Here is a 16,379-nt window from a genome sequence, read left to right on the forward strand (position 1 = left end):
AGATTCTAGGAATATGACAGTGGGGACACTGGGTAAGCTAGTTTAAGAGAACAGGACCTACATAGTGTTGCATCTTCTGAGCCAGTTGTTTCTCTCCTGGGTCCAGTTATCTGTATTGCTGACCATCTTAGCCTCAAGCTGTTGTTGGTAAATGCCAGTTCTGTACATAATAAAACTGTGTTTGTCTATGATATAGTGATGGTTGATCATGTGGATCTGGAATGTATTACTGAGAAATATGTCCAGCTGTATTTCAGGACTCCCAGCAACAATGATGTTAAGGCTGTGAATGAAGGTCAGAGGTAGTCATGATTGTTTCTGAGCTTTTTCAGTAGTAGGAAGCATTGCCTAGATCCGAATGCCTGTGTATGGAACTGAGCAGCAATGATAAACTAAGGCTGCTGTCCTGTCTAAAGTCAGTGATGCACACACACCAAGGAGTTAATTGCAAGACTTTACTTCAGGTTTGTGCAGGGTGGGTGTGCAAGTACATGCCTGAAACAACAAAGTACCAGTCCCTAGGGAACTTGTCTGCCAAGGTTCCAAGTAGTCAGAGCAAGTGGGGAAAGCAAAAGCATAGTTACGACACAGTCCAGAAGTCCAAAAATCCAAGTTGGATAAGATGAGTTATCAGGTGGTCTGGATTCCAAGGGGCAGAGTATCCACAGGAAATAGATTCAGGAGGCAAATGCACAGTTCCATTAGGTGGAACAGTTTTTTTCCAATGGAGGGTAGCATCATTCTTAAATAGTGCAGGTGTAGACAGAATGTCTTTGTACTGCTTGGCACTCTGCACAATGTGCTCTAGGGCTGGGAGAGGTCCTGGATTTGGTCTCTCATTGCTTAATTCTGCCAGCTGCCCTGCACGTTCCTCATCTCCATCAGCCTAAGGTATCTGATTGCTAGGCTCATCCTGAGACTGGCATTTATCCAGGGCCTCTGGAGTTGTGCCCCCCAGCAATTCCTGGCATTCATCTAGTGCATCAAAAGTAGTGTCTTCTAGCTCAGACTCTTCTGAATCTGAGCTTTCCATGACAGCTGCTCCTGGTGTACTGACTACTCCTGGATCTTATCTTGGATCAGGAGTTGAGGATCATGAGGCTTTTAGTCTTAAGTAACTTATATTTCCATGCCGTGGGAAATGGGTCCAGTGTAACTGGTTATTTTGTGACTTCCATGGCGACCATGGGCCTGTCATATCACCAGAGACCCAACTTACATTGGAGGGCACATGGTGAAGCTGATCTTTATTTTCAACAGGTGAGACATGATCTGGATATGGAGAATATTAACATCTCTCCTTTGCTATAGTCAGATCACTTCCCTGTTAAACTGCAGGTCATGGATGTCCTGGAACTCAGTAGAGGGAGTAGACCTATTAGCATGGGTGGGTGCCAAAGGGATCTGGACAGTTTTCAGAGGATTTTCCTGACGATTTGGCAGGCAGTTCCATCTTGTGCCTGGTCAAGCAATGGAATATGGAGGTAGCGGGAATGTTGAATAACAATGCTACTGCGAATCCTTGGCTTCTTTACCAGTCCCAGGTGTGTCCTTGCTTTACTGACTATTTGATGGAAATGAAGTAAATGAAAAGAGTGATGGTGGTGGAAAAACAGAAGTGGAAGTGACCAAATACTGATAAGAGCCCACATTCAGGCCTACACAATGGCAATAAGAGTGATGAATTTTCCATTCTTCTTTGGACTAGTTGTATCTGCAGATTCCTGATCAGTGTTCAGTGTAACCTGGATCCTTTAGGGAAGGCTGGATAGGCTCTTGCAGGCATAATAGATAAATCTGTGGGTTTCTAAGTGGATTATTGCTATAATATGAAAACATATTTGGTGTTTAATTTTCGGCTTACAGTATTTCCTTTGTATTAGTACATTGGTCATGTTTCTTGCATTACAATGTTCTACAGTGTCTATTCACAGCTATTTTAGTCTTGAGTATTCCATGCTACATTTTATATTTTTTTAAAATAGTAAAACGTAAGTTATACATCTCTTTTTTGAGACATACTAACAGCCATATCAAAATGCTAATTATTTTAATGTTTATTCATATAAATCAGTGCTTTGCGATTTCTTAAAAATATAAATTAAAAAAATGGATTTTATGTCTTGTGTTTTCAGAATTCTTAAGCACATTTATCTTGTTCTATAATGGTTCTTCTTCCTCACCAATGAGCACTTGATAAATGATGGAAAATGTGCTGGTTGAATGAAAGGAGATCTATGTTAAGCTAGGAAAAGTCCATTTTATGTGATTCCTGTAAAAGAAATAATATTTCTTTTAAATATTCCTGTAACATATCTAATATTCAAAATATTTAAAGTACCCCCATTACTTTAAAATGACTTTGGAATTATCTCTGTAAAACTCTGAAATGTTTTTATATGTATGACTTTGCAAACCACTCTTTAGTCAGATCTGGGCTGTGGACCGCATTAGTAATATCTGCGGAAGTCTCTTCTGAATGATAACAATGGTTTTAATCATGTGACTGGATATTTTTATCATATGCTCTTTTATTTCATGTGCTGTATTGTTAATGTTATATGTGGCAATGACCTCCACCCCACCCTACCCCGACATTGTCTCCAAAGGTCCCCTATGCAGAAGATTCAGTAGTCACTCTGAATGAAGATAGCATTGGCCAGTAGGCCATTGCAGACCTGACCATGAAAATGGCCAGTTCACTATATATAGGAGTCTTTCCATACTTAATTTTGTATAATGGTGGTAAAGGCTCCAAATTCACCACTAAAACAAATGATTTTTAAAGAATGGGCAATGTATCCTGTAGGACTAAATTTGCTTTTGGTATTATAAATTTAATTATTTGGTATTATAAATTAAATTTATAATTTATAAATTTATAATAAATATAATATAAATAAAAGTATAAAAATATAAAAATATAATTTTATAATAAATATAACAATATAAAATAGATAGATAGATAGATAGATAGATAGATAGATAGATAGATAGATAGATAGATAGATAGATAGATTATGAGGCCCACTTTCCACATACAGATAGTCTGCTATCAGATCACTCAATTACCAAAACAAAAATCAGGCAGAAATTGTATCCTGCCTCTTTCCCCTTCCCCAACAAGAGGGATTGGCTTCTGGTTTATTATATTGCCTGGGCAGGAGAAAAAGGGACAAGAATTTGAATATTGATTTTATTATATATTTCACTTGCATTTGATACATAGCAGTCACTGGACTTCTTGTGTCCTTCTGTGCCTCTTTATCTTTATTCAGTTTACCTGGCCAGGCAAAACCTACTCCCTAATTGTAAGTTCCCTATTCCTCTTCATTATATTTTAATTACTGAAATATGTAGTAAATATAGTTTATAAATAAGAACATTCATTTAGATGATGCATATTATAGCAATAATAAAGGTCAATACAGCCAATATTTAAAAGTTCATTTGTATTACGTTATTTTAAATATGACCACTCTAGAACTGTATTTACCTACAAGGAAGATGATCCCTCCCAAAATGAAGATGCGAAAGAAAAAATATAAACATAGTTATAAACCCTATGAAATTCCAATCTTCCTCATCTTGTCAAAGAGTGTAAATCAGTCTTAGACAATTCTGCCTGCTTAATAAATGGAGGTATGTAGGATATTGTATGTTCATACGTATGTGTGGATATTGATTTGCTAAAAAACATATTTTAAAAGAGGGCATAATTAGGACAAAAATAAAATTAATTGCCTGTAAAGTGACCCCATTTATAAATTTAACTGAGCCTTCTTCTGAATATACCAACCCTTCTATCACACACAAACCATTATCACAGGCAGAAACCTACAAGCATTCAACACACATATTACCCTCCCCCTTCCATCAGAAACAGCAAAAATAAATAAGGAAAAATTAGGATGGAGCTGGAGCAAGAAGAAGAGGAGCTACAATGAAAAGAAGAAGGAAAGGCAGGGAGAAATTTGGATGGAAATAAGAAGGGAAGAGATAGCTAGACAACAAGGAAAGAAAATGGAGGAAAGGCATTACAAAATTAATGTTAATTATAGTTAAAATCACAGATAACCAGCTCCTCTCAAGCACCTGCTGAACTTCAAGGCATCTTCTCTTTTCAGTAGCTATTTCTGCAATCATTTACAACTCTTAGCCTTTGTTTTTCTCAGCTAGTGTAAAGTGACTCCTTCAATTCACAAGTTGTTATTTCAGGAAAAAAAAACCCCAATCCTCTTATCAAATATGATATTGTCAAATATAATGACCAGATTTAACTGAGAAGTATGATTTTTGTGGCACAATTTTATTTTGGTTTATATGATAAAGATTCACAAACCCTTGTGGTGAAAGAATCACTACACTGGGCTTAATTTATTTTTAATTAATTAAATTAGTTTTAATTAGTCAAATAAGATTAACTGATTTGTTTTGTTTCAGCTTGCCCTCCTTCCCATTGGGGCCCAAACTGTATTCATACATGCAATTGCCACAATGGAGCTCACTGTAGTGCTTATGATGGAGAGTGCAAATGTACACCAGGATGGACTGGCCTTTATTGCACACAAAGTGAGTTACACATATTTACCCTGATAAATTTATTCTGGATTTCAGAAACAGCCAGTAATATCAAAGCTAAAATTTAGGAGCTCCTGCTGGGTTACAAAATAATCTGTTTCCAATTCATATTGCTTTCCATTTTCTCAAAAGAAGTTTTTAATGCCTGAAGTAGTATTATTCATAAGTCAGCAGGTGGTACCCCTATAGTACATAAATCAGAATGAGATATTAAAACATTACAGCTATGCATGTTTCAAAAATGATTAGAAATGCATCAGATTTGCATGAATACAGCACCCTTCTATTCATTTAAGCAGTCTGATTCTTTTAGGCTCCTGCATGAACCCCCCCAAAAGTGCCAATGTTTGTCACAGCTGACTTGAACAAATGAATTACACAGAAGCCTGAAGAAAGTCAGGCTGCTTTAAAGAATTATGGGGAGGTTTTGTGGTCATACTTTTAGATGTTCACATAACATTTTTTTCAGAATCATTTTTAAGGAGTGTGTAGCCCTCCTAATATTTTCACTAGTAATGGAAATTACTTCTGAAAAAATTACTGATTTGGAGGGGCAGGGAGGAGGCTTGGCTTCTGAATACCCATCTCCTACAGTTATAATAGTATAACTTTTACATTCCACCAGAATTACATAATGTTAGGAAGAAGTACAGAGTTGTACTGTTATTCTGTGTTACTAGTATTAGTATTCAGTTCTTTTCTGCTCTGATGTTATTTTATTGTTTTATAACTCTGCATTCTCTATGCTGAGAATACATGCAAAAAAGTTTTCTCTCTTGAAAATCTATTGGATTTCTTTCGAAGTAATGAAGTACTGAGATTTAGAACATAGGCCTATGCAACTTATTTGGAACTATACCCTTTAAACATAATGGGTCCTTCTAAGTAAGTCAGTCACCATTTTTATTAGACAAGTGTTATTTCAATTATAAACACTTTTAAAGAATATGTTTTATCTCTTCTTTAAATGATGAATTACAGTACTGTGCAAAACTTTTAGGCAGGTATGAAAAAATGCTGTAAAGTAAGAATGCTTTCAAAAATATATATTGTAACTGTTTATGTTTATCAATTTACAAAATGCAAAGTGACTGAACAGAAGAGAAACCCAAATCAAATCAATATTTGGTGTAACCACCCTTTGCCTTCAAAATAGCATCAATTCTTCTAGGTACACTTGCACAGTTTTTGAAGGAACTCGGCAGGTAGGTTGTTCCAAACATCTTGGATAGATCTCCTGTGGATGTAGGTTGCCTCAAATCCTTCTGTCTCTTCATGTAATCCCAGACAGACTCGATAATGTTGAGATCAGGGCTCTTGGGGGGCCAAACCATCATTTCCAGGACTCCTTGTTCTTCTTTACGCTGAAGATAGTTCTTAATGACATTGGCTGTATGTTTGGGGTTGTTGTCCTGCTGCAGAGTAAATTTGGGGCCAGTCACACACCTCCCTGATGGTATGGCATGATGGATAAGTATCTGCCTGTATTTCTCAACATTGAGGACACCATTGATCCTGAGCAAATCTGCAACTCCATTTGCAGAAATGCAGCCCCAAACTTGCAAGGAACCTCCACCATGCTTCACTGTTGCCTGCAGACACTCATTACTGTACCGCTCTCCAGCCCTTTGGCAAACAAACTACCTCCTGCTACAGCCAAATATTTCAAATTTTGACTCATCAGTCCAGAGCACCTGTTGGCATTTTTCTGCACCCCAGTTCCTATGTTTTTGTGCATAGTCAAGTTGCTTAGCCTTGTTTCCACATTGGAGGTATGGCTTTTTGGCTGCAGTTCTTCCATGAAGACCACTTCTGGCCAGACTTCTCCAGACAGTAAATGGGTGTACCCGGGTCACACTGGTTTCCACCAGCTCTGTGCTGATGGCACTGCTGGACATCTTCCAATGTCAAAGGGAAGTAAGCATGATGTATCTTCCATCTGCTGCATTAAGTTTCCTTGGCCAACCACTGCATCTACAGTCCTCAACATTGCCCATTTCTTTGTGCTTCTTCAAAAGAGCTTGAACAGCACATCTTGAAACCCCAGTCTGCTTTGAAATTTTTGCCTGGGAGAGACCTTGCTGATGCAGTAGAATTACCTTGTGTCTTGTTGCTGTGCTCAGTCTTGCCATGGTGTATGACCTGTGACATGAAACTATCTTCCCCAACCTCACCTTAGTAGCAGAGTTTGGCTGTTCCTCACCCAGTTTTAAGCCTCCTCCAAAAGCTGTTTCTGTTTCAGTTAATGACTGTGTTTCAACCTACATATGAAATTGATGAACATTAGCACCTGCTTGGTATAATTAGTTAATCATACACCTGACTCTAATCCTACAAGATCCCTGAGTGTGTGCAAGTGTACAAAGTGTGCAAGTGTAAGAATTGATGCTGGTTTGAAGCCAAAGGGTAGTCACACCAAATATGTATTTGATTTGGGATTTTCTTCTGTTTGCTCACTTTAGATTTTATAAATTGATAAACATGAACAATTACAATATATATTTTTGAAAGCATTCTTACTTTACAGTATCTTTTCACACCTGTCTAAAACTTTTGCACAGTACTGTATCTATTTTCAGACATAGGTTATTTGCTTTGCTTGCTGGATGGGGAATTCTGGGAGTTGAAGTCCACATGTCTTAAAGTAGCCAAGGTTGCTTTAGAGTCTTGGTTGTTGAATGTATTTACAGGGGAGTCATTGAGTCTGTTATCTGTTCCTCTATAACTGTCTGGTTTGATTCCACAACCAAACAGGACAGACTCAGACTCCAACAGATAGTTAAGTCTGCAGAAAGGATAATTGCAACCCGCCTGCCTTCTATAGAAGAACTATATACTGTGAGGGTCAAAAGGAGGGCAGAGAGGATATCTGCAGACTCTTCTCATCCTGGATATAATCTGTTCCAACTTCTTCCTTCAGGACGGCTACAGAGCACCATATGTTAAAACATCTAGACATTGGAATAGTTTTTTCCCTTGTGCCATTGCTCTGTTAAATACTATATGACCTGATATGTACTGGACAGTGGCTTCTCCCTTTGGAAAAGTTATTTTACTGGGGCAGTGTTATTGTTACTATTTATTAATTTCCTATTGCTATCCAAATGCACCGTTGATCTTGCTGTTTGTCACCGAAGACAAATTCCTTGTATATATTTTATACTTGGTCATTAAAGTATTTTGTATTTGTATTGTATTGTATGCTGCTTTATTTTATTTTCTTAACTTCTTCAAGGATGTCCACTGGGGTTTTATGGGAAAGACTGTGCATTAATCTGCCAGTGTGAGAACGGAGCTGATTGTGATCACATCTCAGGCCAATGTACATGTCGAACAGGATTCATGGGAAAACACTGTGAACAGAGTGAGTTGGAAACTCTTCTTACTCATTGTTAAGAGGAGATGTATGTATAATTAAAACTCACTAAGCTCTTTTTCTTACTCAGAAAATGCTGACTATATTAAAATTTCACGTTGATAACTAATGCATAAGACAGTGGTACTTCATACATTGTAAACTGTATTGTATACAGTCCATAATGCAGTTGTTTTAAAGTTTGATCTTAAGTTATGATTTTCATTGAATTTAGTGGAATTAAGAGTGCATAGTTAGCTCCTTAAAATGCAATTCTAGGCAAAGTCACTGGCATACAAATTCTGTTGAAATCAATAGAATTAGATGTAAATGGGGGGATTAGGTTGGAGGTTTCTGTTCTAGTTGAACTTTCAGTAACATTTCAATGATTTTTTAAGAAAACTTCTACAATGAAGCTACCAATGAAAGTTAATTTATTTTCTTTTTCTTTTTTGTAAAAACTGATATATATTCTGAATACTCTAGCTGGCTTTGGCATATTATGAGAAACATTTTACTAGTATTTTTTTCCTTAAACTTTGTATTTAAAAAAAAAAATGTTTAGAGTTAATCTGCATTTCAGGAATGCAGGAATCTGCATTTCAACTTTAATTAATGCATTTACTAACATATAACTTTTTATAATATAAGTAAAACATCATAAGAGAGATGGAAGAAATTATTTTATTCTGAGAGTTTGACTTCTATTGTAATGAATGGTTTCCCAGCTATTTTAGCAACCTGATTTTCTGTGGAGCCTTTTAAGAAAAGTGGGGGCAACATTATCTTTTATCGAGAGAATGTTACGTTGTACAAGCATGTATCTTAAATTGTATTTGATCTGCACTTATAAGCATTTTTCATGCTATGGCCAATGTCTTAGATATAATTTCTTATGATGAAACTTTGCCATCTGGTGGTGACTGATAACATCTACACGTTTTCTGGCAATAGGAATTTATTCATAGAGCTTGATTCAGAAGAGCTTATATACTAATCTGTTTACAGAACTGTAAACATATGGGGCTTTGTTACACAGAAAGACTTCATATCATGAAATAGGACTTTCCTTTCTCATTCTCCCTCCTGCATGTTCTTGAAGAAAAGCAGATCTGCTTTTCAGAGAAGATGAGGAGGGACATGCTATATGGGAAGTGGAATCTTTTCTGCCACCAATGTCTGCACTGCTGATCAATGAGTACCCATAATGTTGTGTATCTTCATGCTCCATTGCTAAGAATTTGGAAGTCCCAGTTGTACTCTGAGCTGCTTATAGTCACTAGTATTTGAGAAGGGTCTATGAATCTGACTGCAAATTTGAATAAGGTAAAAACCTAAAAACTCCATGTGCTTTCTAAAGAGTGTCCCCCAGGTACCTATGGCTATGGTTGTCGGCAAATATGTGACTGCCTGAACAACTCAACTTGTGACCATATCACTGGAACCTGTTATTGTAGCCCTGGCTGGAAAGGAGCAAGATGTGACCAAGGTAATATTTTCTAAAAATTGTTCATTAAAAAATGCTGATAGGACTGCCTCCCAAAGTATATTTGTGGGGGTGCCATTGCTATTTCAATTTTCTGATTAGAAGGAGGATCGTGCTAGATTGTTGCAAAATGTAATGTATCTTGGCAGTGCAGTACTGGCCAGTGGCAAAGAATGCTAAGAGTTTTAGCTTCACAAGAATCCCACTCCCAGTCCTATATATACATAGTCAGGTACAATTCATCATCTTTTACATGGCACTGATTTCTTCTCAAGCATGATTAGGATCAGACTTAACACACAGTCTAATGTATGTTTATCAAAAGTAAACTCCTTTACATTAAAAAAGGTTGATCTGAACTAAGTGTGTTCAAATTAAACATCATCTCATTTGTTCCCAGTAACATTTCCTAAACAGTCCCCAAGGTGTATTAGGTACTATTTAGCATTCTGCATAGAAAGTGGAATGGCAGTTGAATTCCCAGGGGGCTTAATTTAGAAGAAGAGATATACCCTGAAAATTTCTTATTTCTGTCTGGCACTTTATATTTTACCACTGTAACATTTATAATTTGTAAAGTTGTTTGGAAATTACCTCTATTTTATTCTACTGTGGCTAATTTTTATATACAGTAAATTATAAAATGTTTCATAATTTTTAAGGTATGAAATAATTTTTAAAATAATCTATAGTGTGTCATTTATTTATTTTTATATCTTGTCTTTTTGTTCCACCCAGTAGTCAGGACAGCTGACAATAATTAAATAATTGATGATGAAATATAATTAAATTTAAATTAAATACATATATTAAAATTACAAAAGTATTATTAATTAATAATTAAAACCTGTCAAAAGGAAGGCCAAACATAGTATATGCATTATTTAAATGAAACTGGATATATAGTTAAAATAACATTTCAGAAACTATGTCTTTTGAAGTACAAAACAAATTAGAAAAAATGTGCTAATTTCTCCAATTTTAGTTTTTGGCTTACAAAATAAATTAAAACATATTTTGAAAAGTTCCAAATTGTTTCCTGAAAGTTCTTCAAAGACATGTTAATTGTTGTAGGTTCTAAAAAGCATTGGTAGTTATAAAAAGCATGAAATTTTAGGCAAACATTCATGTAAATATCCCTTTTCATCCTGTCTGATCATCCTTTCAACTCTGCCATTTAGGTTAGGCTGAACAGAAATCAGTTGTTAGGCAACCACCAATTCAGTTCCAGAGTGACCTTCAGAAGCAAGCAGTGAGATAAGCTGCTGAGGAGAACAATGAAGAAGGCATAAGGGTAAAGGCCGCCCAGCTCCCTACCATCTGTCCCAAGGGGCAGCACAGCCCACCATATTTTCCACTGGCCAAGACATAGTGTGACAAGTCTGGTCTGCCGGTCTGCAACAGGAGATGGGCAGAGAAGGAGGGACAGGGGTGTTGGGCAAGCACCTTCTACTGTAGGAGCCATGGGCCCTTGTTTTCCTCCTTGTTTCTATGCTGCTTCCCTTTCCCTTCCCAGACTCACTGCCTCCAAAGTGGCTGAACTGAGCAGAAGAAAAGATGTGTTAGCTACAGTTGCAAGGGTTGTGCAGGCACCCTGGATGGTGCCAAGACCTGCTGGTGTAGTGATTAATCAGAAATACTTAAGTTGCCAAATTCCAGCAGGGTATGGACATGTTCCAACTCTAGCCTGCCGATTTTTTGGGGGAAAAAATAACTGGTTTGTGTGAACCCCAGACTAGAACAGTTAGAAAATAACACTGGCAGTAGTGGATTGTTCTAACGTCTGTAACAGAACTTCATTGCTGACTGGAAATTTGAACCCAATTCTATTCCAGCACCTTAACTACTGAACTACTCTGTGTGGTGTGATTTTTGAGAACCAGGTGTCTTAACTCTTTTAAAAGTATAACTCAATAATGTAACCTAATTCTTATGTGAAAGCATAGTTTCAAAAAAATCTGAGTGCCAGGCACCTTATCTTCTGGCATGTTTTCAAGCATATTTAAATCATTTATAAATTAACACATACTAGAAATGTTCAAAATATTTTGAGGTTGAAATGTTATGATCCCCAAATGCCCTGTTTCAGCCTTAGAATGGCCATTCTGAACTTTGTTCCAAACGTACAGGAACTGTACCCATTTCAAAATGGTTTGTTCTAACTCAAAACAAAAATACGGGAATGAAGGTTGGAACAGCGTCAGAACATTGTCAGTAGGTTAGAAGAGAGCTTGGAATGGACAATATTTTCACTTTGAAACACGTGACATGCTTCTAATATATATTGTTCAGCTTACACAATTAAAAAAATGTCTTCTGTATACATAGGATTTCTTTTATATGTTTATGACTGGCTTTTCATTTCTTTTGTTTTCTACAGCAGGGGTAATCATTGTAGGAAACTTGAACAGTTTAAGCCGTACTAGCGCTGCCATCCCAGCTGATTCTTACCAGATTGGAGCCATTGCTGGAATCATAATTCTTGTCCTTGTCGTCCTTTTCCTGCTTGCTTTGTTCATTATTTATAGACAAAAGCAGAAAGGGAAAGAAACAAATATGCCAGCAGTCACCTATACACCTGCCGTGAGGGTTATCAATGCAGATTATACAATTTCAGGTAGGAATACAGTACTGCAATATTAATTCTATCTCTGCTAGACATAATTTTAGCAAAGGAAATTTTTAAAATCCTCTCTGTGATTAAGGGCTTTGTACAGTATTAGCAAATTCTGTAGGAACAGAAGATTTTGCTTTGATTGATTGATTAATTGACTGAATACGTATCATCAAGTTGTTTTCGACTCCTAGCAACTACATAGATAAACTACAGTGCTATTGAAAAAATATGAAAATCTAGAATCTTTTCTGTTTCCCTCTTCTACCTATTAACTACTAACTTTCTGTATAGTACTTTGCCGTAGTAATTGCAATCTACCAAATTAATGTCTTTAACTCAGCAATGAATATTTGAACCTCCAGATATTGTTGAATTCTAGTTCTCATCTGCTGTAGCAAGAACGGCTAGTATTGAACCATGATGGAAATCCAGTAACATTTGGAAAAGTTCAGTTACCCTGTCTTGTCTTATCAGGATCATTTAGAGACAGTCATTTCAGTAGTTTATGGGGAAACCAAATAGATTAGCCTTAAGCACTATCAGTGCTCCTGCCAATGTACTTATTATCTGTTATTTAAAAGGATATTTACATGTAGAAAAGAGCTGTGGGAAAGGAATGAATATTTCTAAGACTGTTCCCAATGTGTTACATTGCAAATTTCATGGATAAAGCTCAGAAGCCAGTATTGTATCTGTTTTGACCTTTTTAGAGTTTGAGAAACAATTATATTTCATTTTGGTAATAAGATGCATTTGAAACATCCACACAAAAATTGTTGAAAGGCCAGCAGTAATTTGAAGTACTAAATAAATCAATTTTGGAATGCATTTTATTTTCATAAAGATCTGAAATATTAATTGATCATTTAGTATATTTAAAAAAAAATCATTATCCTTGAGAAAGAGACCAAACTAAGTTCAGAAGATGCATTTAGGAATGAAAAAGGATTGAAGAGCAATTATATAAATCATTCTTAATCTATGCTTTAATTCTAGGATTGCTGTTAGCTAGTTCTTAAGACTTGTGCTATAAATTAGATGATGGGCAATGATGAAGCATCTACTTTTTTTCTTTTCAGAAACCATTTCTCATAGTAATGGTGGAAACACTAATAGTCACTACTTCTCCAACCCCAGCTATCACACTCTAACACAGTGCTCAAATACAGCAAATACCAACAACATGAATAGGATGACTCTGTCAAAGGTAAGAAAATAAAAAAGGCTGTATACTAATATACCAGATGGATGTGTAAAATGCCTCAAAAAAGACTACACTTGTAAAAACCCCATACTTCCAATTGCATTCTATACAATGAAATATATCATTATGTACTATATAATATTTATTTATTTATTTATTTATTTATTTATTTATTTATTTATTTATTTATTTGAAACAGTCAAACAAGAACCAGCTGTTTGTGAATCTTAAAAACGTGGACCCTCAAAAGCAAGCCCCTGTCATGGATTACACAGGGACGTTGCCTGCTGACTGGAAGCATGGAGGCTACCACAATGAACTAGGTATAAATATAAGAACAGCCAGTTGTAAGCATGATACTGTAGATTTTAGATATTAGGAACAATTAGTGCAATAAATATAACTATTCCCAGCAGAGGGGGCTACTAGTTTATTTAGGTTTTCTTCTTCTCCATTATTTACAGGGGCTTTTGGAATTGACAGAGGTTGTATGGGGAAATCCTTGAAAGGTGAGTATGAAATTTCCCCAAAGGAAAATACATTGGCGTATGGTAGATGTGTTGAAGCTAAGCAATCCTGGACGTGATCCCTATTCTGGACCCATAAAAATATGTTAGAACTATAAATTAATACTGAGAGTATGTTAATTCATGAACTACAAAAATATATTTTAGTTTTCTTATATGTTGCATTATTCGTGAACTTACAGAAAAAGAATGCAAACATTGGTTTTTCTCTTTGTCCCCTTTTCCATCTTTCTACCCAGTAGTCACTCTGGACTCTTTATATGTAAGCGCATTGGCACTCCAATATTGCTACTGGTTGTTTCAAAGACAAAGGGATCAGATTATTTCCAAAAACAGCTGAAAAGACAATAAATATAGATTTGGGACAATACTACAAGGCTAAAAATAACTACAGAAAAATTAGCAAAACCTACATACAGTGACAAATACTGACAAAAATATATTAATTCCTTATTTTAATGTATGTTGCTCTCGAGGATCTTGGTGAAAGTGTGTGAAAGTGTCAGGACTTTATGCAACATATGCAGTGGATATTAATGAAGAGGGACTAAGAGATTCTGTACAAAAATCTTTGCTTCTACTTTCCTAACATTTTCTTCCCTTGACACATACATTTATTTTTTTATCTCATTTTATTTATCAGAGTTGGAAAGGATCTTTTTGGCTATTAGGCCCATCCCCTGCTCAATCAAGTAAACCATTAAAATGATAGCTGTACCACCTTTGCTCCCAGTGAATGTAAGCCTACCACCTCTCTGATTACACTTTTTGGTTCCATCAGCAAAAAACTATGAATCTTCGATATTCCATGTGCTAAACTGAGGCTAAACATTCTGAGCTCCTTCAGTCTCTTTTCATAAGGTTTAGTTTTTCTTCCTTATTCTCTGAACCTCTTCCATTTTATATGAATGCTAGAGTTTTGCCCAGAACTCATTACAATACTGAAGTGGAAATATTACTCCCCATGATTCAGAAACTATATTTCTGTGGATGCAGCCTAAATTTATATTGGCTTTTCTACAGCCTCATCATGGTACTGATTTATATCAAGTTTATAATCAGCTACTATTCCAAGGACTTTCATTTTCATAAAATTCACTGTGAATATTTGAAACAATACAGAAGAAATTTTTGGCTTAGCATGAATTAGTTTGCTGATTTGTTTCACTGTATATTGTTGTATAAGGTGTGCTAAAAATTATTATCATCATCATTATCCTTTTATCCTGTGTGAGGTGGGTTGGGCTGAGAGAGAGTGACTGGCCCAAAGTCACCCAGCTGGCTTTTGTGCCTAAAGGGGGCCTAGAACTCACAGTCTTCTGGTTTCTAGGCCAGCACATTAACCACTACCCCAAACTGGTTCTCTAAAAATAGAAACTCGACAAATAACCAAACCATTTTAAAGAATAATATTAATTTGTTATTCATTGTCATTCTGCAGTACCATTAAATTATCATTTTATGTTTTCTCAGATCTAATAAAGAATTCTGAATATAATTTAAGTAACTGTTCCTTAAGTAGCTCTGAAAATCCATATGCTACTATTAAAGATCCACCAGCACTTATGCCAAAACATTCAGAATGTGGATACGTTGAAATGAAGTCACCAGCACACAGGGATTCTGCCTATGCAGAAATTAATAACTCTGTTTCATCTAACAGAAATGTATATGAAGTTGGTAAGTACCAATTTTAGTAATTTTACCATTTATGCGACAGTAACCTTTGTTCTGTTTTTGTTGTTTTTGCGTCAACATCAACAGTCTGTCAGTTTCTACAACTCCACCACATATTTAAAGATAGCCTATAAATAAAGGTAATGAACAGCATGCTTAAAAAAACGTAAATTAGAAGGCATTAGTAACTATGATGTTCTACTCTGTTTAATTATGTAGCTATCTTGCATTGTCATGATTAAATACTGTTTTAAGATGACTGCAAATTGTTTAATACCATTATTAAAGAGGCCTGGGAAGAGAGGAAATACATTATTTTATAGCAGAAATCATTTTGTGGGCCACATGAGGACTAATTCATTAACCTAAGGACCTCAGCACTAAAGCCTTTTCATATAACTGGTAAAAAAAAGTCTTTAGTGAGTCCAAAATGAAGAAATGGTACATCACTGAACAAATTTGTTAAATAAAAATACTGTGAAATTGAACTGTTTTTTCACCATTTCACTTTGACTATTTATCTTGAAGCAATATTTGGTTTGGTAGTTGTTGAAAAACAATATAAAATTGTTGGACATAATTATCTGAAACTTGGCAGGATTTATCTGTCAGAAAAGACAACTATGCCTGAAAATTATTTCCAATTCTTCCAAGAAATGAAAATGATATTGGCAGCTCTTAAAGAAAAAAAAATGTTTTGTCTTCAATTTGGCATGTGTCATCCTGTTATAAGAAGCTATAATTTCTGCAAATTCAGCTCAGTTTCAGATTTCTTGTCATGGAAACCAGGGTAAAATTGATTTAATAAACATGTATGTGACATAGCTGCTATGTTGTGTTTTCCAGTTATAATTAATGGGGAAGCACTGATGTTTGATTTTGAATTAAGTTGAAGATTGGAGCCTAAGCTTCATCTACCTTCTTTGGCTGTC

At 35.7% G+C, this 16,379-nt stretch overlaps 1 protein-coding gene across 1 annotated transcript in view; it reads left to right on the top strand.

The window, feature by feature from the left end:
* Nucleotides 1-16,379, top strand: part of MEGF10 (multiple EGF like domains 10) — a 113,066-nt gene that overhangs the window by 91,981 nt on the left and 4,706 nt on the right. Inside the window, exons 17-24 of the mRNA XM_088130035.1 lie at nt 4,444-4,572; nt 7,817-7,945; nt 9,297-9,425; nt 11,803-12,039; nt 13,119-13,246; nt 13,443-13,566; nt 13,708-13,752; nt 15,244-15,450. Of these exons, the coding sequence (XP_087986161.1) occupies nt 4,444-4,572; nt 7,817-7,945; nt 9,297-9,425; nt 11,803-12,039; nt 13,119-13,246; nt 13,443-13,566; nt 13,708-13,752; nt 15,244-15,450 (1,128 nt within the window). The remainder of the gene's footprint in view (nt 1-4,443; nt 4,573-7,816; nt 7,946-9,296; nt 9,426-11,802; nt 12,040-13,118; nt 13,247-13,442; nt 13,567-13,707; nt 13,753-15,243; nt 15,451-16,379) is intronic.

Source organism: Python bivittatus, unplaced genomic scaffold (genome assembly GCF_059951505.1).
Source record: "Python bivittatus isolate LINGU-HERP-01145 unplaced genomic scaffold, Pbiv_v1 ctg000850_np1212, whole genome shotgun sequence".
NCBI classification, from domain to species: Eukaryota; Metazoa; Chordata; class Lepidosauria; order Squamata; family Pythonidae; genus Python; species Python bivittatus.